Source organism: Saccopteryx bilineata, chromosome 8 (genome assembly GCF_036850765.1).
Source record: "Saccopteryx bilineata isolate mSacBil1 chromosome 8, mSacBil1_pri_phased_curated, whole genome shotgun sequence".
Taxonomy (NCBI): Eukaryota; Metazoa; Chordata; class Mammalia; order Chiroptera; family Emballonuridae; genus Saccopteryx; species Saccopteryx bilineata.
Window position 1 is genome coordinate 602,564 of NC_089497.1, and position 26,593 is coordinate 629,156.

Consider the following 26,593-nt stretch of genomic DNA (forward strand, 5'->3'; position numbering starts at 1 on the left):
GAGCATCGCCCCCTGGTGGGCAGAGCGTCGCCCCTGGTGGGCGTGCCGGGTGGATCCCAGTCGGGCGCATGCGGGAGTCTGTCTGACTGTCTCTCCCTGTTTCCAGCTTCAGAAAAATGAAAAAATAATAATAATAATAAAAAAATAAAGAACAAGTAAATTTAAATCAACAAACTGACCAGTATTTCAATGGGAACTATGGGCCTGCTTTTAGCTAATGAGATGGTCAATGTGCTCCTCTCACTGACCACCAGTGAAAGAGGTGACCCTTCCGGAAGTGCGGCAGGGGCCGGATAAATGGCCTCAGGGGGCTGCATGCGGCTGCAGGCCATAGTTTGGGGACCCCTGGGTTACGGTCCTTGACTCCAGCCACGGGAGGAAGTGACAAGGCCAGGCCAGGCATCCAGATCTGACTACGGAGCCGATGTCCCCAGCTTCACAGGACACCGGCAAGTCCAGAGCTCCACCAGGAAGCGGGACTGAGGGTCCAGTCCCCGAGGAGCCCTGACTCAGGGGGGTGCTCGGTGTGCAAGGCCAGGCGAGGATGTCTGCGTGGAGATGCTGTCACGAGGCCCGGGCGTGTCCCAGGGCCCCAAGCTGGATGCTTAGAGGTGAAAATAAACACCTACTCTCTCCTCCCCACAAAATACTGGCTCACTGCCAGGGGGTAAGAAAGGAACTTCCTGATGGGACCTCTGCAGACGCCCTGGGCAAGCGAGGTCAGTGACGGACCACAGCCACTCGTGGTGATGGATGCACAAACTCATCACCAGGGGCCGCTGGAACACCATGGAATCTCCCGGCTGCGTTATTCCTGCCAAGGTGCAAAGCTCTGCATCTAACGGGGAGGGACATGAACGAACCCTGCACAACAACCAGACTGAGCTCCGCACAACAACCAGACTGAACTCCGCACAACAACCAGACTGAACCCTGCACAACAACCAGACTGAGCTCCGCACAACAACCAGACTGAGCTCCGCACAACAACCAGACTGAGCTCCGCACAACAACCAGACTGAACCCTGCACAACAACCAGACTGAACTCCGCACAACAACCAGACTGAGCTCCGCACAACAACCAGACTGAACCCTGCACAACAACCAGACTGAGCTCCGCACAACAACCAGACTGAGCTCCGCACAACAACCAGACTGAACTCCGCACAACAACCAGACTGAACCCTGCACAACAACCAGACTGAGCTCCGCACAACAACCAGACTGAACCCTGCACAACAACCAGACTGAACTCCGCACAACCAGACTGAGCTCCGCACAACAACCAGACTGAGCTCCGCACAACAACCAGACTGAGCTCCGCACAACAACCAGACTGAACCCTGCACAACAACCAGACTGAACTCCGCACAACAACCAGACTGAGCTCCGCACAACAACCAGACTGAGCCCTGCACAACAACCAGACTGAACTCCGCACAACAACCAGACTGAGCTCCGCACAACAACCAGACTGAACCCTGCACAACAACCAGACTGAGCTCCGCACAACAACCAGACTGAGCTCCGCACAACAACCAGACTGAGCTCCGCACAACAACCAGACTGAACCCTGCACAACCAGACTGAACTCCGCACAACCAGACTGAGCTCCGCACAACAACCAGACTGAGCTCCGCACAACAACCAGACTGAGCTCCGCACAACAACCAGACTGAACCCTGCACAACAACCAGACTGAACTCCGCACAACAACCAGACTGAGCTCCGCACAACAACCAGACTGAACCCTGCACAACAACCAGACTGAACTCCGCACAACCAGACTGAGCTCCGCACAACAACCAGACTGAGCTCCGCACAACAACCAGACTGAGCTCCGCACAACAACCAGACTGAGCCCCGCACAACAACCAGACTGAGCTCCGCACAACAACCAGACTGAACCCTGCACAACAACCAGACTGAACCCTGCACAACAACCAGACTGAGCTCCGCACAACAACCAGACTGAACCCTGCACAACCAGACTGAACTCCGCACAACCAGACTGAGCTCCGCACAACCAGACTGAGCTCCGCACAACAACCAGACTGAGCTCCGCACAACAACCAGACTGAACCCTGCACAACAACCAGACTGAACTCCGCACAACAACCAGACTGAGCTCCGCACAACAACCAGACTGAACCCTGCACAACAACCAGACTGAACTCCGCACAACCAGACTGAGCTCCGCACAACAACCAGACTGAGCTCCGCACAACAACCAGACTGAACCCTGCACAACAACCAGACTGAGCTCCGCACAACAACCAGACTGAGCTCCGCACAACAACCAGACTGAACTCCGCACAACCAGACTGAGCTCCGCACAACCAGACTGAGCTCCGCACAACAACCAGACTGAGCTCCGCACAACAACCAGACTGAACCCTGCACAACAACCAGACTGAGCTCCGCACAACAACCAGACTGAGCTCCGCACAACCAGACTGAGCTCCGCACAACCAGACTGAGCTCCGCACAACAACCAGACTGAGCTCCGCACAACAACCAGACTGAGCTCCGCGCAACAACCAGACTGAGCTCCGCACAACAACCAGACTGAGCTCCGCGCAACAACCAGACTGAGCTCCGCGCAACAACCAGACTGAGCTCCGCGCAACAACCAGACTGAGCTCCGCACAACAACCAGACTGAGCTCCGCACAACAACCAGACTGAACCCTGCACAACAACCAGACTGAGCTCCGCACAACAACCAGACTGAGCTCCGCACAACAACCAGACTGAGCTCCGCACAACAACCAGACTGAGCTCCGCGCAAGCGTCAAGGTCACAAACCTCAAAGACCACGGCAGCAGAGATGGGGAGACGGACGCAGGGACTCCGGGCGGGGCCTCTGCCACGAGGGAGAGGGTTGGGGAGACCGGCCCAACCGCACGAGGCCCTGGCGCAGCAGTGGGTGAACTTCCGAAACCACGATGGTACCGTGGGAAACGCCCCCCGTGGAAGTGTGGGCACATGGACGTCACCAGGGCGAGGGCCCCTGCAGGCCGGCACCCTGCTCGCAAATGGGTCGGGCCAGCGGCTTTCAACCCTTCCCGTCCCCTGGCACACGTGAACCGATGACAGAAATTCTGCAACACCCAGAAATACAGCGTGTTTGCCAATCTGACAACAAAACAAAACACAAAAAACCCCACAACAGGTATAACTTTGAATCATTCACACCAGAGGACTGTTGTTGTGCTGGCTGTTGTCACTTTCTTATTTGACAACCTAAGGGACGAGAGGCCACTGTCCCTGACTAGACAGTCAGGTGTGGCACCTCCTGCAGAGCACCCGCGAAAACCACCATCTAGGAAACCAGTTTTGGTGCCGAACTTGCAACTTTTCTGCAGGCTGAAAAGAGATGCAAGGTTTTTTTTAATTAAGGCTTCCTCCCTGCACAGGGGCTGTACTCTTTTATTTGGGGGGGGGGGGGCTGTATTCTTTAAAAACTTATCTGGGCCCTGGCCGGTTGGCTCAGTGGTAGAGCGCCGGCCTGGCGTGCAGGAGTCCCGGGTTCGATTCCCGGCAGGGCACACAGGAGAGGCACCCATCTGCTTCTCCACCCCTCCCCCTCTCCTTCCTCTCTGTTTCTCTCTTCCCCTCCTGTAGCCAAGGCTCCATTGGAGCAAAGTTGGCCCAGGCGCTGGGGATGGCTCCTTGGCCTCTGCCCCAGGCGCTAGAGTGGTTCTGGTCGCAACAGAGCGACCCCCCGGAGGGGCAGAGCATCGCCCCTGGTGGGCGTGCCGGGTGGATCCCGGTCGGGTGCATGTGGGAGTCTGACTGCCTCCCCTCAGAAAAATACAAGATATCCATATATATGTGTGTGTATATACAATATATAAAAGTTTATTTGACCATCAGGAGGCCATGCGTGTGACTGGGTAGAGCCGGGCCTGGGTCTGAGCCCACAGACGCTCAGCAGGGACGGGCATGTTCCAGGCCTGCTTGGTCCCCGGACGGTAACGCTGACCGCACCGTGCATGGTGGCTGCCCGCACGGCGAGTGTCTCGGGAACGAGCCCCTCACTCCGCCCAGTTCAGACGCAAACAGCCGAGGGTGGTGGCCACGCTGCACAGTGAAGGTTCACACAGGCCTCGGTTCAAATCCCGCTCCCACCATTTACCAGCTGAAGCACGAGGCTTAAAACTGTTTCGTCTGAAAAGGGAACCAACAGTGTTGTGTGAGCCCTCGGGGCTGCCGGGCGGCGGGCAGAGTGACTGGGTCACACAGGTAAGGACCCACCTGTCTCCCCGGTCCCAGACGCAACCCCTCGCACCGAGGAAGGCCGGCACTGCTGGGAGCCCACCTCCCCGCTCACCGACCCCCGGCAGGAGGGCGGCCCTCTGGGGCCACGCAGACCCTCCCCTGCACCCCACTCCTGGGATGCGCTCTCCCTTCTGCAGCGGACGCCCACAGAGCAGCGCTGCGCCGCGCCAGCGGGCACGTCCCCACACGGCTGGGCAGGCCGGACGCTGCTCCGTCCACAGTCCAGGGGGACGCTGGCCAGCAGAATGGGCCCCGGCCCCCGTGACAGCGTCAGGACGAACACCCCCGGCCCGCTCAGAGCCGAGTGACACCCCCATTCCCAAGTCCGGCCTCTCTCACCTGAGTGCATTGTGGGAGTCGGCGAACCGGCTGTCCTCCGTGTCCTTCAGGATAGTCCAGTCGAAGACCAGCCCAGCCAGGGTGCTGAAGGTGTTCCCTGTGACAGCAGAGGGGGCGCGGGACGCAGTTAACTCCCTGGGCCACGGAAGGGAGCGCCCTCGGCACCCTGCGAAGGAGGTGGGCGCCCCCACTTCAGGAAGGGGCACCGAGGCTTGAAGGACCAGGGTCCCGTGGCCGCGGGTGAGCGGAAGGACCGGGGTCCCGTGGCCGCGCCGGGGTGAGCGGAAGGACCGGGGTCCCGTGGCCGCGCCGGGGTGAGCGGAAGGACCGGGGTCCCGTGGCCGCGCGGGTGAGCGGAAGGACCGGGGTCCCGTGGCCGCGCCGGGGTGAGCGGAAGGACCGGGGTCCCGTGGCCGCGCGGGTGAGCGGAAGGACCGGGGTCCCGTGGCCGCGCGGGTGAGCGGAAGGACCGGGGTCCCGTGGCCGCGCCGGGGTGAGCGGAAGGACCGGGGTCCCGTGGCCGCGCGGGTGAGCGGAAGGACCGGGGTCCCGTGGCCGCGCGGGTGAGCGGAAGGACCGGGGTCCCGTGGCCGCGCGGGTGAGCGGAAGGACCGGGGTCCCGTGGCCGCGCGGGTGAGCGGAAGGACCGGGGTCCCGTGGCCGCGCGGGTGAGCTGCGCGCTGAGCCCAGGCCTGCCCCAGATGCGCACGTGTGCTTCCGGCTATGCTCCCGGCAGGCTCAGGGCAGCGCGTGACCAGCTCGGCCGTGGCTCCCGGTCCCGACTCACTCCTGCCCCGCCCCCTCCCCGTGCGGGGGACAGAATCCCCGTCCACCCGGCTTCCCAGGACTCTGTCTCCACCTGACCCTGAGACTCCCGGGGCCCGGGGTGCCGAGGTGGACAGCTGCGGCTCTGAGTCGGAACCTGCAACTACACCCTGGTGACAGGCTGTCAGGACAAGCAGAGCCCACGGGTGAGGACTCTGGAGACACAGGGCTCACACGCTCCGCAAAGACACGCTCCGCGTCAAGCCCTACGCCGGCCCCACGCGGACGCCCTGGCACCCCACGCGGACACCGTGGCGCCCATGGGAGAGGACGCCGCTGGCTCCCAGGCCGAGCTGCCCGGCTCTGGGCCCCGCCGTCTGCTCCGTGCCCGGGCCACGCCGCTTCTCCACGCCCCGTTTGAACTGAGGAACGCCAAGTGCAAGGCCGAATTCCAAGCTCTCTTGAGACGTCCGAAGACCTGACCTCCCGGCTCAGTCCACACCGTGACCAGCGGCTGGCTAGCCCACCTCCACAGAAGGGGCGTGGCCTCAGGCCTGCCACAGTCCCCACCGCACCCTGGCGCCCCACACCCCCTCTCTCCCCACCCCATGCTCCCTGCCTGACCAGCCCCAAAACCGATGTGGGGCCTCGACAAGCTGCTCTCATAGCACACAGGGCGTCTGCAGTGCGACAGGACGGGGACCCTACAGCCCCCCACCTCCTGTGAGATGTCACAGGTCAAACCCAACCGTGCGCAGCCGAAGCTCCATACACGTGTCACTGCAGTTACTTCTCAGGGCATCTTATCTGAAGGGTCCCCTAGATGTCCTCCCATGGACATGGACAACTGACCAGGGGGAGGGAAGATTCCCCCAGGCACACGGCTGTGAGCTTGGAGAGGTTTCCCCTCAGCCTCCAGGGGGGGGTCCCAAATGCCCAGCGGTGGCAAGAACCCCCCCAGTCCCTTCCCAGGTGCACGATGAACACTTAGGGGCAAAGGGAACAGGTGGAAACCGAGGGAGGCAGCCGCAGGGACCCTGCACCCTCCTCCCCACAGAACAGGACCCCGGCCCGGAGGGCAGGACGGGGTGCTCACTGCCCACGCACGGCCCTCCAACGGCACACGCGTGCTCAGCGGTCAGCGCTGTCACTCACCAGGAACTCGGGAGGACGGGGGTGTCCCACCTATCTCAGTGCGATGGGGCCACACACAGTAGGTGCACAGTAGGTGCCTGACACAATAGGTGCTCGATAAGTGATTCTTTTTTAATACTTTGAAATGTCCTCTTTACTTCTTTTTTTTTACAGAGACAGAGAGAGCGGGAATGGAGAGATGAGAAGCATCAATCATCAGTTTTTCGTTGCGACACTTTAGTTGTTCATTGATTGATTTCTTATATGTGCCTTGACCGTGGGGCTACAGCAGACCAAGTAACCTCTTGCTCAAGCCAGCGACCTTGGGTCCAAGCTGGTGAGCTTTGCTCAAACCAGATGATTCCGCGCTCAAGCTGGCAACCTCAGGGTCTCGAACCTGGGTCCTCCACATCCCAGTCTGAGACTCTATCCACTGCGCCACCGCCTGGTCAGGCTCAATAAGTGATTCTGAGCAAACAAAGTGTCTGATGTCTTAAACCTCAAAGCATTCTGACCAAGGCAGCCTGCCTTCCCAATCTCGGGCATCAAGCACGAAGGTAGCTACCCTGCTTCCCCGAAAATAACACATCCCCTGAAAGTGCGACCTCGTGCAATTCTTCTCAAGCTTAGAAATACAAGGTCTCCCCTGAAAATAAGACTTAGTGTGTCTTTAGGAGCAAAAAGTAATATAAGACACTGTCTTATTTTCGGGGAAACAGGGTAGATTGTTGTACATGGAAATAGTCACCAGAAATTCTCGATGGAACTCAGAGTTCGGCTGGTTAGGCTGTTTGTGATGACATGACTACAGTAAATGAACAAATGTTCATACTTTGTTCAACAATACATGTGAATTCTTGTTCATGGAAAAATAAGACATCCCCTGAAAATAAGGCCTAGCGCGTCTTTAGGAGCAAAGATTAATATAAGACACTGTCTTATTCTCGGGGAAACACGGTAGCAAGTCCCACACCAGTGAAGCGTGCTGGCTGCAAGGGTCCCCACCCCGGACCCCACGCCCGCTGCAGGGCCCCACCCTGCCCTGCCCAGCCCAGCACACCCCACCCCGGACCCCACACCCACTGCAGGACCCCACCCTGCCCTGCCCAGCCCAGCACACCCCACCCCGGACCCCACGCCCGCTGCAGGGCCCCACCCTGCCCTGCCCAGCCCAGCACACCCCACCCCGGACCCCACGCCCGCTGCAGGGCCCCACCCTGCCCTGCCCAGCCCAGCACACCCCACCCCAGGCCCACACCCTGCCCAGCCCAGCACACCCCACCCCAGACCCCACACCCGCTGCAGGGCCCCACCCTGCCCAGCCCAGCACACCCCACCCCAGACCCCACGCCTGCTGCAGGGCCCCACCCTGCCCTGCCCACCCCAGACCCCAGACCCCACACCCGCTGCAGGGCCCTACCCTGCCCTGTCCAGCACACCCCACCCCAGACCCCACACCCACTGCAGGGCCCCACCCTGCCCTGCCCAGCCCAGCACACCCCACCCCAGACCCCACACCCCACACCCGCTGCAGGGCCCTACCCTGCCCTACCCAGCCCAGCACACCCCACCCCAGACCCCACACCCACTGCAGGGCCCCACCCTACCCTACCCAGCCCAGCACACCCCACCCCAGACCCCACACCCGCTGCAGGGCCCCACCCTGCCCTGCCCAGCCCAGCACACCCCACCCCACACCCCACACCCGCTGCAGGGCCCTACCTTGCCCTACCCAGCCCAGCACACCCCACCCCAGACCCCACACCCACTGCAGGGCCCCACCCCGCCCTACCCAGCCCAGCACACCCCACCCCAGACCCCACACCCACTGCAGGGCCCCACCCCGCCCTACCCAGCCCAGCACACCCCACCCCAGACCCCACACCCACTGCAGGGCCCCACCCCGCCCTGCCCAGCCCAGCACACCCCACCCCAGACCCCACGCCCGCTGCAGGGCCCCACCCTGCCCAGCCCAGCACACCCCACCCCAGACCCCACACCCACTGCAGGGCCCCACCCTGCCCTGCCCAGCCCAGCACACCCCACCCCAGGCCCACACCCTGCCCAGCCCAGCACACCCCACCCCAGACCCCACGCCCGCTGCAGGGCCCCACCCTGCCCAGCCCAGCACACCCCACCCCAGACCCCACACCCACTACAGGGCCCCACCCTGCCCTGCCCAGCCCAGCACACCCCACGCCCCTGTGCACCAGTCCTGACGAGCCAACAGCAGGGGCCACCTTCCGTCCCCGGGGGGCAGACAGACACACTGACTCCGTGGTCCACGTTGCTGGGGTCAGGGCGGATTTCCCTAGAACCGCAGCGGACCAGCATCACTCAGGTGTCATGGACACTGACCCAGGTCACCTCCAAGCACGCCTTCTCTCCTCCGTAACACGGGGATGAAAACACCACCGTGCAGGCTGCTGGGAGACCAGGCGGGGAAAGGACCTAGTAAAGTGCAGGGCACCCCCCCCCTTTCAGGACAAGATGACAAGACCAGCCAAGGCCTGCTGGGGTCTCCCAACACGGAAAACGGCCGGCCGGAGGAGCACTGTCCACATACCGTGTCCACATACTGTCCAGCGGGGCACCCTGAGCTCCCTCTCAGCATTCTGCTGCCCCCCTATCTCTCCTGCACGCCCATGTGTCCACATGTGAGAGGACAGAGGCCGGCGTGGTCGTCCCAGGAGCAGAAAGTGTTCCTGGACTTCCGGAAGTCTCACCAACCCGGGCGGCCGCACACTCAGGACTCCTACGGGGCCCCGTGCGCAGGACAAGGCAGGGCCCCGTGCGCAGGACAAGGCAGGGCCCCGCGTCCAGACGGCAGGAGAAGGGGCAGGAGGCACGTCTGAGGTGGGAAGGACACAGAGCGGACCGAGGGAGCCGCCCCGGGTGTGGGGGCGGAGAGGGCAGAGCTGCAGACACCAGAGGCCCTGCCCTGCAACCTGGGCTCCCACGGGCCTGCCAGTGGGTCCCCTCCCACCAGCGGCTGGCGTGGGCTCTGGGGACACTGAGTCAGGCGTCGCTCCTTCCCGTGGTCTGCAGCCCCCAGCCCCAGAGGCCTCTGTAAGGCTGGCACTGGGGTGTGCCAGGCATCGGGGTCAGGGTGAGTGAGAGGCTCTTCCGGCCGAGACGCAGCCCCTGGACTGGACCTGCCTGGTGCCGCCCGCCCAGCACGGGGACGGCCACCACTATGCTCCCCCCGGCACACCCTAGGGCAATGGTCCCCAACCCCCAGGCCACGGACCGCTACCGGTCCGTGGGCCATTTGGTACTGGTCCGCAGAGAAAGAATAAATAACTTACATTATTTCTGTCTTATTGATATTTAAGTCTGAATGATGTTTTATTTTTAAAAATGACCAGATTCTCTCTGTGACATCCGTCTAAGACTCACTCTTTTTTTTTTTTTTTTTTTTTTGTATTTTTCTGAAGCTGGAAACGGAGAGAGACAGTCAGACTCCCGCATGCGCCCGACCGGGATCCACCCGGCACGCCCACCAGGGGCGATGCTCTGCCGCGACCAGAGCCACTCCAGCGCCTGGGGCAGAGGCCAAGGAGCCATCCCCAGTGCCCGGGCCATCTCCGCTCCAATGGAGCCTCGGCTGTGGGAGGGGAAAAGAGAGACAGAGAGGAAGGAGGGGGGGAGGGGGGGAGAAGCAGATGGGCGCTTCTTATGTGCCCTGGCCGGGAATCGAACCTGGGTCCCCCCGCACGCCAGGCCGACGCTCTACCGCTGAGCCAACCGGCCAGGGCCTAAGACTCACTCTTGACGCTTGTCTCGGTCACGTGATACATTTATCCATCCCACCCTAAAGGCCGGTCCATGAAAATATTTTCTGAAATTAATCCGGTCCGTGGCCCAAAAAAGGTTGGAGACCACTGCCCTAGGGCCCGGCACCGAGTCCTCACACCCGGCCCACCCAGTCCCCCCACCGGGTCCAGTCTCTGGTGGCAGTGGTCACAGGACAAGCACAGGGAAGGGGAAGCAGGCAGGACCCAGGGCCCCGAGGGACAGAAAGCAGGGGACGGCACACCCGTCCCAGGAAGCAGGACTCGAGTTTGCTGAGGCTCCAGGTCCCTGACGCACACGCCACAGTCCCTCTGACCCGGTCAGGGGACACAGTTCAGAGGTAAACGTCTGGAACATTTCAAAAAGCCGGCAGCCAGGTGTGAACCAAGCCTGCCCAGTGTGACGCCCGCCCTGTGGGCAGGAAGGCCGGGCAGACGTCTAGGTGACAAAACAAAGCACAGGCTCGCTCGCTAGGACCTCCCTGAGTGGACGGCAAGTGAGGAGGATGTCTCAGATGGACACGGTCAGCAGGAACTCACAAGGTGGGTAAGGGAGGGTGGGTCTGTGTAAAGCTTTGCTTTTCCCATTCAAAAGTCAGCATTTAGCCACTGCTCTGTGGGACCGATGCGGTGGTGACCCTGCAGCCACACGGCCAAGTGTCAACACGAGGAGGGAAGCCGGGGTCCGGCCTCCAGAAGCTGGACCTCCCCAGTCAGGATCCAGGAGAGGATGGGGCGGTGGTCAGCAGATAAACATTAAACTATTCCACTCAACAAACATCGGCCCAGGGCCCGCTGGGCCCAAAGTCCAGCGTCAAAGGCAGAGGCGTCCAGGAGAAGGACGTCAGCCCGTCCTGCCCTCCGAGCGCCGCACCCGGCCACCAGGAGAAGGACGTCAGCCCGTCCTGCCCTCTGAGTGCCACACCCGGCCACCAGGAGAAGGACGTCAGCCCGTCCTGCCCTCCGAGCGCCACACCCGGCCACCAGGAGAAGGATGTCAGCCCGTCCTGCCCTCCGAGCGCCATACCCGGCCACCAGGAGAAGGACGTCGGCCCGTCCTGCCCTCTGAGTGCCACACCCGGCCACCAGGAGAAGGACGTCGGCCCGTCCTGCCCTCCGAGCGCCACACCCGGCCACCAGGAGAAGGACGTCGGCCCGTCCTGCCCTCCGAGCACCACACCCGGCCACCAGGAGAAGGACGTCGGCCCGTCCTGCCCTCTGAGCGCCATACCCGGCCACCCGGCCACCAGGAGAAGGACGTCGGCCCGTCCTGCCCTCCGAGCGCCATACCCGGCCACCAGGAGAAGGACGTCAGCCCGTCCTGCCCTCCGAGCGCCACACCCGGCCACCAGGAGAAGGACGTCAGCCCGTCCTGCCCTCCGAGCACCTCACGCAGACACCAGGAGAAGGACGTCAGCCCGTCCTGCCCTCCGAGCACCTCACGCAGACACCAGGAGAAGGACGTCAGCCCGTCCTGCCCTCCGGCCACCAGGAGAAGGACGTCAGCCCGTCCTGCCCTCCGAGCGCCATACCCGGCCACCAGGAGAAGGACGTCAGCCTGTCCTGCCCTCCGAGCGCCATACCCGGCCACCAGGAGAAGGACGTCAGCCCGTCCTGCCCTCCGAGCACCGCACCCGGCCACCAGGAGGAGGACGTCAGCCCATCCTGCCCTCCGAGCACCTCACGCAGCCACGCAGAGCAGCTCACGTCCCCCACCCCGTGTCTGTCAGAAGCGGGGACAGGGTTCCCCGTGGGGGTCAGGGGCAGCTCCCTGGAGGAGAGGGACTGACAGGGAGCGCCCGGGGCCAGGGTTCCGAGAGGGGAAGCAGGAAGGGGCCGTGGACGTGGACGTGTCGGAGCAGGACAGGCAGTGTAAGGGGAGGAAAAGGGCCAGGCGGGGGCGTCTGTGACCCCGCACGAGCCTGGCTGCGCGTGGGGAGAGCACGAGGCCAGCACCCCGCAGACCAGTGCGGCCCCCGTGCCCAGGAGAACACTGCAGGGTGCCCGGGGGGAACGAGAGCCCCAGCAGCAGAGTCGGGGACCCGGAGTGCCCGGCCCCGCTCTGCCCCTGGGAGCTGTGGCCGTGGGCAGCTCACCGAAGCTCTCCGCGCCCATGCAACGGGCATTATCCACGGGGGCGAGTGACACCCCTGCCCAGGGTGCACCCAGGGCACCCGACTGCGTCTGGAGCCACAAGCAGGGTCTTTTCTGACGACACCCACCAGTGGGGATAAGATCAGAGGCGGATTTAACAGCAGGCACACTGGGCGGGCGCCCTGGGCCCCGACTTCTGGAGGGCCCCCCACAAAACCCCAAACTTGACACTTTTCTAATGACTCCAAGCCTGGTTTCCTATGTGCCATTTTAACACGAACAGCACATAAGGCTTTTCATTTATTTAAAAATACGGTTAACATGTATTTTTATTTTCCCGTCTCCTTTTTTTAAGGGGACCAATATTTTTCCTCTGCGCCCGGGGCCTCTGTCAACCTTAATCCACCTCTGGATAAGATGTGTCCCTTCTGAGACTGCTGGGTCCTCAGAGGTTACAAGGGTCGAGTTCATCTTCACAAAGGACACTGTGCCCAGTGAGGAGGACATGGGGCTCAGGGGAAAAGAAAGACGAGATGACCGAGGCTCGAACCCAGGGGCTTCCGGGCAAGGGTGACCGACCGCCTGGGAAGAGAGGCACCGCCCAGCACCCAGCGAGGACGGGGTGAGCCGCCCGCTCCCGGCCAAGGTGGGCCGTGGTCCCGGCGACGGACGAACAACCCAGGGTTTGCACTCCGGCAAGTGAACCCCGATGTCCTACTCTGACACCAACCTCACGTCCATCTAGTGGCCGAGGAGCTGCTACACCGACCTCACGTCCATCTAGTGTCCGAGGAGCTGCTACACTGACCTCACGTCCATCTAGTGTCCGAGGAGCTGCTACACCGACCTCACGTCCATCTAGCGTCCGAGGAGCTGCTACACCGACCTCACGTCCATCTAGCGGCCGAGGAGCTGCTACACCGACCTCACGTCCATCTAGCGTCCGAGGAGCTGCTACACTGACCTCACGTCCATCTAGTGGCCGAGGAGCTGCTACACCGACCTCACGTCCATCTAGTGGCCGAGGAGCTGCTACACTGACCTCACGTCCATCTAGCGGCCGAGGAGCTGCTACACCGACCTCACGTCCAAGGAGCTGCTACACCGACCTCACGTCCATCTAGCGGCCGAGGAGCTGCTACACTGACCTCACGTCCATCTAGCGGCCGAGGAGCTGCTACACCAACCTCACGTCCATCTAGTGTCCGAGGAGCTGCTACACTGACCTCACGTCCATCTAGCGTCCGAGGAGCTGCTACACTGACCTCACGTCCATCTAGTGTCCGAGGAGCTGCTACACTGACCTCACGTCCATCTAGTGTCCGAGGAGCTGCTACACTGACCTCACGTCCATCTAGCGTCCGAGGAGCTGCTACACTGACCTCACGTCCATCTAGCGGCCGAGGAGCTGCTACACTGACCTCACGTCCATCTAGCGTCCGAGGAGCTGCTACACTGACCTCACGTCCATCTAGCGTCCGAGGAGCTGCTACACCGACCTCACGTCCATCTAGCGTCCGAGGAGCTGCTACACCGACCTCACGTCCAAGGAGCTGCTACACTGACCTCACATCCATCTAGCGGCCGAGGAGCTGCTACACCGACCTCACGTCCATCTAGCGGCCGAGGAGCTGCTACACCGACCTCACGTCCATCTAGCGGCCGAGGAGCTGCTACACCGACCTCACGTCCATCTAGCGGCCGAGGAGCTGCTACACCGACCTCACGTCCATCTAGCGTCCGAGGAGCTGCTACACCGACCTCACGTCCATCTAGCGGCCGAGGAGCTGCTACACCGACCTCACGTCCATCTAGCGGCCGAGGAGCTGCTACACCGACCTCACGTCCATCTAGCGGCCGAGGAGCTGCTACACCGACCTCACGTCCATCTAGCGGCCGAGGAGCTGCTACACCGACCTCACGTCCATCTAGTGTCCGAGGAGCTGCTACACCGACCTCACGTCCATCTAGCGGCCGAGGAGCTGCTACACTGACCTCACGTCCATCTAGTGTCCAAGGAGCTGCTACACTGACCTCACGTCCATCTAGTGGCCGAGGAGCTGCTACGCGTCCTGCGACGCCCCGGGCAGCCTCTCGCCACAAAGGACGATCTCCCCGCGAACGTCAGCACGACCTAGGCTGGGAAACCCCACTCTAGAATATTCCTTTAAAGCAGGGGGCTGGGGGAAGGGGCTTAGAGAGACGCGGGAAGGTCTAACACACAAAGGGAGGCTTGGTTTGGATGGCGCTGTGTGCCCGTCACCCAGAGTCAAATCATTTCCCGTCACCGTGTGTCTGTCCCTCGTCCCTCCTCTCCCCTCCCCCATAATGGCTCCACTTCCATCCGTGTCCCTGAGGCTGGGTTATGCACACAGGAGCTTTCCCCTGACGGGCATCTCTGCCTGACCGGTCTTCTTCTACAGGAATATCCTCACCTCCACACCAGATTCATCAGGGTGAGTGCTTTGTAAGGTACGTGCGTGTCGTCACCACTGTGCACCTGAGACGAATACCTCTCCATTCTACTTTTCAGTTACGCCTGGATCCGACAGTATCCTGTGTGAGATCCAGGTGAGCAGCCCCGTGGGGAGACGGTCCTGTGCCTTACGAAGGGGTCACCCTGATGTTCCCAGTGCCCGCCTGGCCCCACAGGCCGTTGTGACGACAGTACCGACGGTGCTCCCTGCGGTAGACTCCGCCTCCCGTGACTGGTGACCACCGATGTGTGGTTCTTAATCCCCTCACCTTGTCACCCAGCCCCCAGCTCCCCCTCCCCAGCTGAAACTAATGCAATACTACACGTCAACTCTGGCTGGGAAATACTTTTCCAAAACAAGTTCATTGAATTCGGAAAGAAAACAGAAAGAATCTGAACCCACAAACCTCCCCTTCCTTCCCGCACGGCGAGGTCAGGCAGGGGCTAGAGAGGAGAACCCCACCAGAGCAGGTCGTGTCCGACTCCGGCGTGGCGAGGACGGAGGGTGGGGCCGCGTGCCACACACTCACTCACTCACACTCACACTCAGACACACAGATGCTAACACACCCTCTCTCCCACACGCCGCAGTCTGGAGCAGGAGGCCAGCAGCGTCACTCAGCCACGCACGGAGAACACCACCTCCACTGCTCACGGCACGGCGACCACGGAGCCTCTGCCCGCTGCCCACCACCCAGACGGGCTTCCCCAGGGGGTGCCGCCCGCTGCCCACCACCCAGACGGGCTTCCCCAGGAGGCGCCGTTCCCCCCTCACCACCCAGACGGGCTTCCCCAGGGGGTGCCGTCCCCCCACCACCACCCAGACGGGCTTCCCCAGGAGGCGCCGTTCCCCACCACCACCCAGACAGGCTTCCCCAGGGGGTGCCGTCCCCCCACCAGCACCCAGACGGGCTTCCCCAGGGGGTGCCGTTCCCCCCCACCACCCAGACGGGCTTCCCCAGGGGGTGCCGTTCCCCCCCACCACCCAGACGGGCTTCCCCAGGGGGTGCCGTCCCCCCCCCCCCCCGCACCACCCAGACGGGCTTCCCCAGGGGGTGCCGTCCCCCCCCCACCACCCAGACGGGCTTCCCCAGGAGGCGCCGTTCCCCCCCCCTTCTGCGCACAGGCATGGAGTCAGCCTCAGGGGCCGGGAAGGTTGTCCACTCCCGGCCCTGCTCCAGAGGTCGGCAAACACCAGCAGCGGCCATGGCCTCCGGGACACCCAGGGGCTGAGGTCCACCCGCGAGGGGGCTCGGACCTCCCCTGGGGGGCGGGGAACGGGAACGGCAGGGCCGGCTGCAGCAGAAAGGGGGCCGGAGCCAGCCGGCCGCGGCGTCCTCACCTTCCGAGTCCAGGGCCTGGATCTTCAGCTCCAGCGGCGAGTCCTCCAGGTAGAGCTCGCGGGTCGTGGAGACGATCTGAATGCCGTGGATGAGGTCCACGATGGCGTCGCAGCGCAGGACCTGGCCCGTGGCTGAGGGGACAGGGACCGCGGGGTCAGACGGAGACGGCCACTCCCCCCTGCCCCGGGCCTCGCAGGCCGGGCGACCTGGAACGCCGGCAGCAGCGACTGGAACAGCCAACAGAACGAGCTCCGCAGAGCGGGGCTGGGGGGACGGGGTGCAGCACTGGGGGCCGCAGCCAACACGCCCTTCCGGGGGCGGCCGGGGTTTCCGGGAAGTAAGCTCTCGAGAGGCACAGGCCTTGTCACCCGTGAGCCCAGGGGTGCGGCCGTCCAGTCACAGGACGAGGGCTACAGGACACAACGCGAGAGCGCTCTTCTGTCCCTGCCCGGGGGCGGGGATGCCACCCTGGAGCCTGTGTACCCACACTGGGGTGTTCTCACACAGGACTGCCACCCACCCCACCCCCCGGAGAAAAGGGGTGTGTTCGGAAACACGTGGATGTTTCACTTGTTCCCCAGGTAGGATGTCCGGGTCACCTGGGGCTCCCTGGACACTGGGCCACCCTGACCACTCCCCAGGCACCAGAGAACTCCGTGCCACCATCAGGGGGACTCTGTCCGAAACCAACACGGCCCACGCGTCCATAACCCGGAAAGACTCCGCGCTGCGGGAGCCAGCACACCGGGAAATGGCCTGAAAAAACCCACGTGTGTCGAGTGAGAAATGTTTCCTTCCACACGACGCCGACGTGAACGTCGGGGACTCTTAAATCGTTCCTTGGTGAGCGGGAACCCGCCTCGCCTCACATCAGGGTGGAAGGGAAACGAGACGGGAAACGACAGGTCTGTGTCCTGCACCCCTGACGAGCACCACGCGGAGAGCTGCAATGCGGGAAGTGAGAGGTGGCGGCCACCGTCCTCGTGCTGGTATGACGCCCGTGGAGAGAGACTCACGGAGTAAATAACAATGCGGAAATAAAATCAGGATGACGGGACGGGGGGGGGCGACCAGGGTGGGTGCTGCGCGCTCAGCGTCCTGTCCTGTCCTGCCTGGGGTCCTCGGACCCCGAGAGCGAGCGAGAGAGAGAGAGAGAGAGAGAGAGAGAGAGAGCGCGTGCGCGCAGTGCCCTGGGGTCTGGCGGCATCGAGGGCCGGGGGTCTCCCTGGGGTCTTGTCCACATCGTCGCCCCTCCCCAGGGACCACCCGGTGCACGCAGAGCCCTTACTGATGTCCTCTGCGAAGATGATGCTTGTCAGCCGGGCGGGCTGGGACAGGCGGGCCTGCACCACGGCCTTCTGCGAGCACTGCCCTTCGTCCGGGCCCAGCGGCTCTATGCTGGCCACCTCCGGCCGGGTTGACGACCTGCGGTGAGAAGACGAGAAGTTACTCTCTGGAGCCGCGGCCGGAGGAACAACCCAGACCAGACCGGAAGCCCAAGTCGTGCCCCTCCCCCACCCGGGGCTCTGTCCCAGACTCAGACACGGAGCAGGGGTGGGGTGTCTCCACCAGCTTCCAACCCAGAGGGAACCGGGGCCTCTGATAGGGCGACGACGTCGTCATGAGGATGTGGGACCCCTGCTCACAGTCCCTCAGTGAAATAACCAAACAGGAGACCCACGACCTGGAAGCCAGGCCCATGACCACTGGGTGGTGTCCTGACAAGACTGTTCTGTGGGACAGGAAATCATGCCACCCCAGGAGGAGACACGTGTGTCTCTGCTGAGCTCGGGCCACCACACAGGCGCCCAGGTCAGCTTCCGTCCTGCGAAGCCAGGCAGGCCCACACTGGGCTCGGCAGACAGTAGAGAAACTGCAACGCCTGGAAGCTCTGGGCCATTCCTGTTTCAACAGTCTCCCAACGGCAGATGAGCACACAGGGAGGGGAAACCGCTTCTCAGGCAAACAAACAGCAAAAACAACCCCTCACGGTGGCGGGCGGGCAATCCGCCACCTGCCACTGGCCCTGAGGGCACCCGAAGCCTTACACAGACTGTGCACATGTGGTGCTGCCCGTGCTCACGCACCAGTCCGGCCAAGTGCACGAGAGCCAGCCTCACACTCAGGACCCAGGCGCAGAGCAGCAGAGAAGGGGCCGCCCTGAGCGTGGCTGAGGGCGCAGGGCGGGGCGCCCATCGTGCAGAGCGCCCGGGCCCATTCCCAGGGCGGCGGGCACTCCGCGCAGAGCTCCCGGGCCCCGTTCCCAGGGCGGCGGGCACTCCGCGCAGAGCTCCCGGGCCCGTTCCCAGGGCGGCAGGCACTCCGCGGAGAGCTCCCGGGCCCCGTTCCCAGTGCGGCGGGCACTCCGCGCAGAGCTCCTGGGCCCCGTTCCCAGGGCGGCAGGCACTCCGCGGAGCCCAGCAGAGCGGGCACGGTCACATCTATGCCTCCATCCCCGCCCACGGCTCAAACCTACAGAAACGTCCGTGTTCTGGGGGATATTCAGAGGGAAACGGGTAAACACTGCCTGGGGTTAGAAAGCAACGACGTGGCCCAGCTGGTGGCCCAGTGGACAGAGCATCGTCCTGCTGCTGTGAAGTTGCAGGTTGGACCCCTGGTCAGGGTGGGGGAGGGGAGTAAAGGGAACAAACATACCACGACGGACAATGGCTTGACTTTGGGTGATGGGCACACTACACAACAGTTAAAAGAGAAATAAAAATAAAGAATTTTAAATAACGATGTGAAACACGCCCAGACAGACACCCCAAGCCCTCCAGCTTGGTGCCACGTGTCCACCCCCCCGCCAGCCAAGCAGGGACAGCAGTGACAAGGACACACCGAGGGTGCTGGCCCACAGATGTCCCAGACACGCTGAGCTGCAGGCAGGATGCTGGGACGGGTCAGCACTGCTCCTGAAACGCTCGGGCAATAACCCTCACCCTCGGCTGGGAAAGAGGCCCAAGCCCCTGGGGAGGCGCCTGTGCGGCCCCCTCACTGAGCGGGCTCTGAGATGGGCTCTGAGATGGGGGCGCTCCGGAGACACTGCTGTGAGGCCAGGAGCCACCATCGTGGCCATTCACATGCAAGTTCGCATTGGATTCGGACAGACGGTAATGAAACAATGGAGCCAAGAACTGGTGGGCCATTAGCTTTAATCCTAGCTTGCACCCGGCGGGCAAGTAAAACACACACTGGGCTCCAAAACCCACTCACATTCAGTGCTCACAAAGCTACTGACTTATCCGAGTTTTCTAGAATCAAAGGTTTCTAGCTCACCAGACTTATTCACCTCTGTTCCCCATCTCCTTTTCTCTGCACAAACTCTGCACAAACTGGCTTCTCTCTCAACACTCCACTATCTTGGCGCCTCTCCTGGCCTCCTCTACGTGGCCTTACTCTGCTCTCTCCTCTAATGCTAATCTTAGGAACCGAGAGAGCAAGCTCCCGGTCTGCCCCACTGTATAGTGCAGAAATCAAAACCTTTAATCCAACATACAAAATAGAGAAGTCTCTAAAACAAAGTCACTTATCTGAGGCATGATAGGATTGCACCCTCCACATCAAAAAGGGTGGGAAAGGCTTATTCCCAAAATCAAGCCCCAGGCTACAAGGATCCTGCCTGCCCACAACCCGCCCCCAACACACATTAATATCACCGGGGCGACGACTTCCACGTGGGCAGAGCCATCTTTAACAAAGTGAGCATAATATATTTGATCTGCCCAACAGCTGGGCTGACCTCAGAGTGGACCAGGACCCACGAGACAGAAGGGACCAGGAGCACAACGCTCACACCCCCCGGGAAACGTGCCCACGCCCCTGGTCGTGGCTTTGGGGCTCTGAGGGCATCTGCCCTTGCAGACACGTGTGCACACGTGTGCATGTACAGAGGCACAACGCTCACTGTGGACACAGAAAGGAAACTAGAAAACTCACACAGACCAGCCATGAAGGAGGACGGGACCAAGGAACGCTATGAGGGACCCCGGGCGGGATCCCAGGACAGAAAAACCGGGTCGACCCAACCCAAACCGCCTCAAGTTTGGTGAGGTGTCACATGCCCGTGTCCACGTCTGACAGGTGCTCTGGTTGTGGGGGTGCTAGCGTGAGAGGCTGGCCGAGGGCTCAGGGGCTCAGCACTGTCTGTGACCTTCCCGTGCGTGGCAAGGTCATCTGTAAAGCCAGGAGCCACGGCCAGGGCCACCACTATCAAAGCAGCCCAGCTCATGCAGGTTCGCATTGGATTCGGACAGTCGGCAAAGAAACAGTGGAGCCAAAAACTGATGAGCCATAGTCTTTAATCCTAGCTTGCACCCGGCGGGCAAGTAAAAACACACACTGGGCTCCAAAACCCACTCACATTCAGTGCTCACAAAGCCACTGACTTATCCGAGTTTCCTAGAATCAAAGGTTTCTAGCTCACCAGACTTATTCACCTCTGTTCCCATTTTATAGTGTAGAAATCCAAACCCTTAATCCAATACACATAATAGGGAAGTCTCTAATACAAAGTCACTTCTCTGAGGCATGATTGGATTGTACCACCTCACACCAAAAAGGGTGGGACAGGCTTAATCCCAAAACCAAGCCTCAGGGTACAATTCTCAACACACATTAATATCACCTGGGCAACGGCCTCCTCCTGTTATCTTTAACAAAGTGAGCATAATACATTTTATCTGCCCAACATCATCCAAATTAAAAAGAAAATTTCTTCTTCTTTTCCAAGTAAGAGAAGGGGAGTGCCCACAGTCATCAGTGGCCAGTGACTGGGGAACTGGACAGCCAGCTCTGAGGACCGGCCTTCAGGTGGAGAGTCGTCGGGTCCAGCACTCTTAACTGACCGTTCCCCATGGGCACCCTGTGGTCCCTGCCGAGGCCCGGCTGGGGGTCGCAGTGCTGAGCCACCCCCCCTCAGTCACACGCTCAGATAAGACCTTGTAGCTGCCCGGGGCCGGGAGGGGGGGGGGGGAGGCCACCCCATCACAGGCCTGCAGCGGGTGGGCCGCCCCAGCCTGAAGACAGCGGGGTCCTGTGCATATAAGGGAAAGAGCCCCCACTGAGGCCAGAGCGGTCCGGAATCCCTGCACTCACTCCACCTGGGCTGGGCTCCCTGCAACGGGAGCCAGATGTTCCGCCCAGGGCTGCTTGGGGAGCTGGAAAACTCCCCCATAAACACCAGCGTGCTGGTAACAGTCAGCAGCAGACGGGGTGTGTAAAGCCAGTGGCCAGGGCCACTATCACAGCCGCCTGGCCCATGCAGGTTCACTCTGGATTCGGACAGTCAGTAAAGAAACAATGGAGCCAAAAACTGATAGGCCATTGTTGGGCAGATAAAATGTATTATGCTCACTTTGTTAAAGATAACACGAGGAGGCCGTCGCCCAGGTGATATTAATGTGTGTTGGGGTGGGCTAAAGGCAGGCAGAATCCTTGTAGCCTGAGGCTTGGTTTTGGGATTAAGCCTGTCCCACCCTTTTTGGTGTGGGGCGGTACAATCCAATCATGCCTCAGAGGGTGACTTTGTATTAGAGACTTCCCTATTTTGTATATTGGATTAAGGGTTTGGATTTCTACACTATAAAATGGGGACGGAGTGGGAGTTTGTTCTTTTGGTTCCTGAGATTATCATTAGAGGAGAGAGCTCTTGGTTCCTGGGATGATTAGAAGAGAGAGCAGAGCAGAGCAGAGAAAGGCCACGTGGAGGAGGCCAGGAGAAGCAGCCAAGATGGTGGAGTGCTGAGTGAGATGCCAGTTTGTACAGAGTTTATACAGAGAGAAGGAAGGAGATGGGGAACTGAGGAGAATAAGGCTGGTGAGCTAGAAACCTTTGATTCTAGGAAACTCGGATAAGTCAGTGGCTTTGTGAGCACTGAATGTGACTGGGTTTTGGAGCCCAGTGTGTATTTTTACTTGCCCGCTGGGTGCAAGCTAGAATGAAAGACTATGGCCCACCAGTTTTTGGCTCCGTTGTTTCTTTACTAACTGTCCGAATCCAATGCGAACCTGCATGAGCCAGGCTGCTGTGATAGTGGCCCTGGCCGTGGCTGCTGGCTTTACAGCCATCATCTTTAATCCTAGTTTGCACCCGGTGGGCAAATAAAAACACACACTGGGCTCCAAAACCCAGTCATTCAGTGCTCACAAAGCTACTGACTTACCTGAGTTTTCCTAGAATCAAAGGTTTCTAGCTCACCAGACTTATTCACCTCTGTTCCCCATCTCCTTCCTTCTCCCTGCACAAACTCTGTACTAACTGGCTTCTCCTTCAGCACTCCACCATCTGGGCTGCTTCTCCTCTCCTCCACGTGGCCTTTCTCTGCTCTCCTCTCTAATGCTAATCTCAGGAACCAGGAGAGCAAGCTCCCGTTCTGCCATTTTTTTTATTTTTATTTTATTTATTCATTTTAGAAAGGAGAGAGAGACAGAGAGAGAGAAGGGGGAGGAGCAGGAAGCATCAACTCCCATATGTGCCTTGACCAGGCAAGCCCCGGGTTTCGAACCAGCGACCTCAGCATTTCCAGGTCGACGCTTTATCCACTGCACCACTACAGGTCAGGCGTTCTGCCACCATCTTATAGTTTAGAAATCAAAACCTTTAATCCAATATACAAAATAGGGAAGTTTCTAATACAAAGTCACTTATCTGAGGCATGATGGGATTGTACCACCCCACATCAAAAAGGGTGGGAAAGGCTTAGTCCTAAAACCAAGCCCCAGGCTACAAGGATCCTGCCTGCCCACAGCCCAACCCCAACACACATTACTATCACCTGGGCAACAGGCCTCCATGTGGGCTGCGCCATCTTTAACAAAGTGAGCACAATATATTTTATCTGCCCAACAGGGGGCAAACCACCAAAGGGGGGTCGGCCACCCCCTGCCCCCACCCTCACTCAGGAATTTTCTCTGAGCTCCAGAATGCTCTATCTGGACCCGCCCACAGAGGGTTGTGACAGCCCAGGGCGTTGCTCTGTTATTTATCAGCTGAAGGTTCTCCTCAGTTATCTGACTCCTTCTGGGGCATTCTACAGACATCTGCTGTGGCTGTACCTTTTTTTTTTTTTTTTTTTTTCTTAAGTGAGGAGGGGAGGCAGAGAGACAGACTCCCATATGCGCCTGACTGGGATCCACCCGGCATGCCCACTAGAGGGATGCTCTGCCCATCTGGGGTGTTGCTCTGCTGCAACCAGAGCCATTCTAGCGCCTGGGGCAGAGGCCATGGAACCATCCTCAGCACCCGGGCCAACTTTGCTCCAATGGAGACTTGGCTGCAGGAGGGGAAGAGAGAGACAGAGAGAAAGGAGAGGGGGAGGGGTGGAGAAGCAGATGGATGCTTCTCCTGTGTGCCCTGGCTGGGAATCGAACCCAGGACTTCCACACGTCGGCCAGGCCCACTTTGGCTGTACTTTTAAGAGACACAAAGAACACAGAACCCAGGACGACGTGTTCCTGGGCCTTGCTGTCCCCTCATGATGAGGTCCCCATGGACCCACCTTCACCTGCTCCCACAGAAGCCTGGTCCCTGCTCCAACAGCCCCAGCCACTGGGACACAGTGTCAGGCTCTGTGAAAGAAGAAGGTCCTGGCCTTGGGCAGCTGGCTCAGTGGATAGACTGTCAGCCTGTCATATGGACGTCCCAGGTTCAATTCCTGGTCAGGGCACACAGGAGAAGCAACCATATGCTTCTCACCCCCTCCCCCTTCCCCTTCTCTCTCTCTTCTGCAGCCAGTGGCTCAACTGGTTTGAGCGCTGTAAAGCCAGTATCCACGGCCACTATCACAGCCGCCTGGCCCATGCAGATTCGCATTGGATTCAGACAGTCGGTAAAGAAACAACAGAGCCAAAAACTGGTGGGCCATCATCTTTAATCCTAGCTTGCACCCGGCGGGCAAGTAAAAAACACACACTGGGCTCCAAAACCCACTCACATTCAGTGCTCACAAAGCTACTGACTTATCTGAGTTTCCTAGAATCAAAGGTTTCTAGCTCACCAGCCTTATTCTCCTCTGTTCCCCATCTCCTTCCTTCTCTCTGCACAAACTGACTTCTCTGTCAGCACTCTGCCATCTTGGCTGCTTCTCCTGGCCTCTTCCACGTGGCCTTTCTCTGCTCTCCTCTCTGCTCTCTCTGTTCTCTAAAGCTAATCTCAGGAACCAAGAGTGCAAGCTCCCGTTCTGCCCCCATTTTATAGTGTAGAAACCAAATCCTTTAATCCAATATACAAAATAGGGAAGTTTCTAATACAAAGTCACTTATCTGGGGCATGATGGGATTGTACCACCCCACATCAAAACGGGTGGGAAAGGCTTAATCCTAAAACCAAGCCCCAGGCTACAAGGATCCTGCCTGCCCACAGAGACAAAGATTAATACCACCTGGGCAACAGCCTCCACGTGGGCAGCGCCATCTTTAACAAAGTGAGCATAATACATTTTATTGCCCAACAAGCGCATCGGGCCTCTGCCTCAGGCACTAAAAACACCTAAGTTGCCAGCGTGGCTCCTGATGGGCACAGCGTCAGCCCCAGGCAGGGGTGGCTGGGTGGGTCCCAGTCGAGTTGCGTTCGGGAGTCTATCTACCCTCCTCTCACTCAAAAAAATTAAAAAGGAGAAACGGTCCTGGTTCACACGGCTTTCCTGCTGAAGAGCCGTGGGCCGCCCCACAGTTTAACCACGGTGCCCCAGAAAGGACACGTGCCACTCCAGCGGACACACACTCAGCTCGCCCACACCTCTTCCCTGCGGTGGGCACGTCTGTCCACCCTCCCCTGCTCAATAATACTGGAACCAGAAGTATACTGCTCCCCCAAATTAGGGGCTATTTCAAAATGAGTTATGAAGCGATAAGAAAAAAAAGCATTTGACTTTTCTTTTAATGAAGCGAGAACAGTAGAAAAGCAAGCAAGTCGGAGACAGTGGTTCGTTGACGCAAATGAGATGAAACCCACTTGGGTCTCAGGGGCGGAGATGCACTGCACTCCGGCTGAAGGGACTGGAGTGTCTGCACGGCCCCTGGTCCCCTCATTTCTGAGAGCCCCGTTGCTTTTATTCTGGGGAACCCTAAGGGCCCGACACTGAATTTTGAAAGGGTCACGCTTTCCCTGCCTCAGCGTCACACGAGGCTTGGGGACACACAGAAGGTGCTGGGCACCCGGGAGTCACTGCGTCTGAGGGAGGTGCCCCCCCACCCCCGCAGCACAGGGCAGGAGCTGAGCCCGGGGCAGGGGAACCAGCCACGCGAGGCTCGGGCAGAGATCAGCAGCCACAGGAGAAGGGGGAGCTATGAAAAGCACGGGGGAGGGTGGCCCAGTGGGCGTGACAGTCCCCCCTCCACTTGCAGGGTCCCCCTCCCCCGCAGAGCTGGGGCCTACAGGCCTGAAGAAGGGGCCGCAGGAAGTAGACACCAGGTCACCCGAGGCAGCCCGCGCCCAGGCACCGCCCCATGCGGGTCTCACACGGGTCTGGGGGGGGGGGGGGGGCGGACCTGCCTGCGGAAGCCAGAGCTGCAGGCAGCCCGCTGGGCACACAGGGGACAGCGAGGCCCCTAGAGGAGAAGCAATGCCACCCACTCCTGACCCTGGCAACTCCCTTCCTGCCTCCTAACCACAAGGTCCCACAAGGCCCACCCCTGCGACCTCTCTAACCTCACCTCCTACAACCCTCCCCTCACCAAGCGCCTGCTCTGTGCTCTTCCCACAGGGGGAAGTTCCTCCCAGGGGGCCTCTGCACTGGCTGCTCCACCCCTCGCCGCCAGCGGGTCCCGCCCAGTCCCGGCTCAGCTCGCTCAGCTCCGGCAGCCCCTGTCCCCTCCGCCCACGCCCTCACAGGCCCCTCGCTGCTGTGAGGAACACAGCCACGTGCTGCCTCCTAGTCTATTATCTGACCCCACAGTCCACGACAGGCTCCAGGAGGGTAGGGTCACACCTGCTGGTTCACCGCCCCAGGCCCCAGGCCCTGGAATGACATTACCGTCTCCCCAGCCCTGCTCTGTGAAGCCCCGGGTCATCAGTGCTGGTCCCTGGGGCAGCTGGGCAGGTGACGTCTGTCCTGGGCACTGCGGTGAGCACACAGAGCCACACGTGCCACTCCAAGCCCCTGCAGGAGCAAGGAGGACAGGGGCTGTCCTAGGTCTGTAAGGATGAACAGCGCCCACGAATGGGGCACCAGGGGACAACACCCCAGACTGGGGGTGCAGGAGCATAGTTAGGGGGCCAGTGAACGCTCGGAAGTCGCAAACGGGTGGGCCACCCGTCAAACGGAACCCACTGTGTGGGTTAAGCGTCCACACTGTACTTTTTTTTTTTTTTTGCTTTAATGTCAGAGCCCGACTATCCCGTGTCCCTCGGGTCCTTTGGCCTC

The 26,593-nt window shown here is 60.6% G+C and overlaps 1 protein-coding gene across 2 annotated transcripts in view; it reads right to left on the reverse strand.

Annotated features, from left to right (window-relative positions):
• NUP210 (nucleoporin 210) overlaps window positions 1–26,593 on the reverse strand; it is a 97,131-nt gene that overhangs the window by 65,765 nt on the left and 4,773 nt on the right. For both annotated transcript variants that reach the window (XM_066241767.1, XM_066241766.1), the window contains exons 2-4: window positions 17,518–17,654; window positions 16,229–16,360; window positions 4,624–4,720 (exon numbers count right to left, since the gene is read on the reverse strand). In XM_066241767.1, the coding sequence (XP_066097864.1) occupies window positions 4,624–4,720; window positions 16,229–16,360; window positions 17,518–17,654 (366 nt within the window). The remainder of the gene's footprint in view (window positions 1–4,623; window positions 4,721–16,228; window positions 16,361–17,517; window positions 17,655–26,593) is intronic.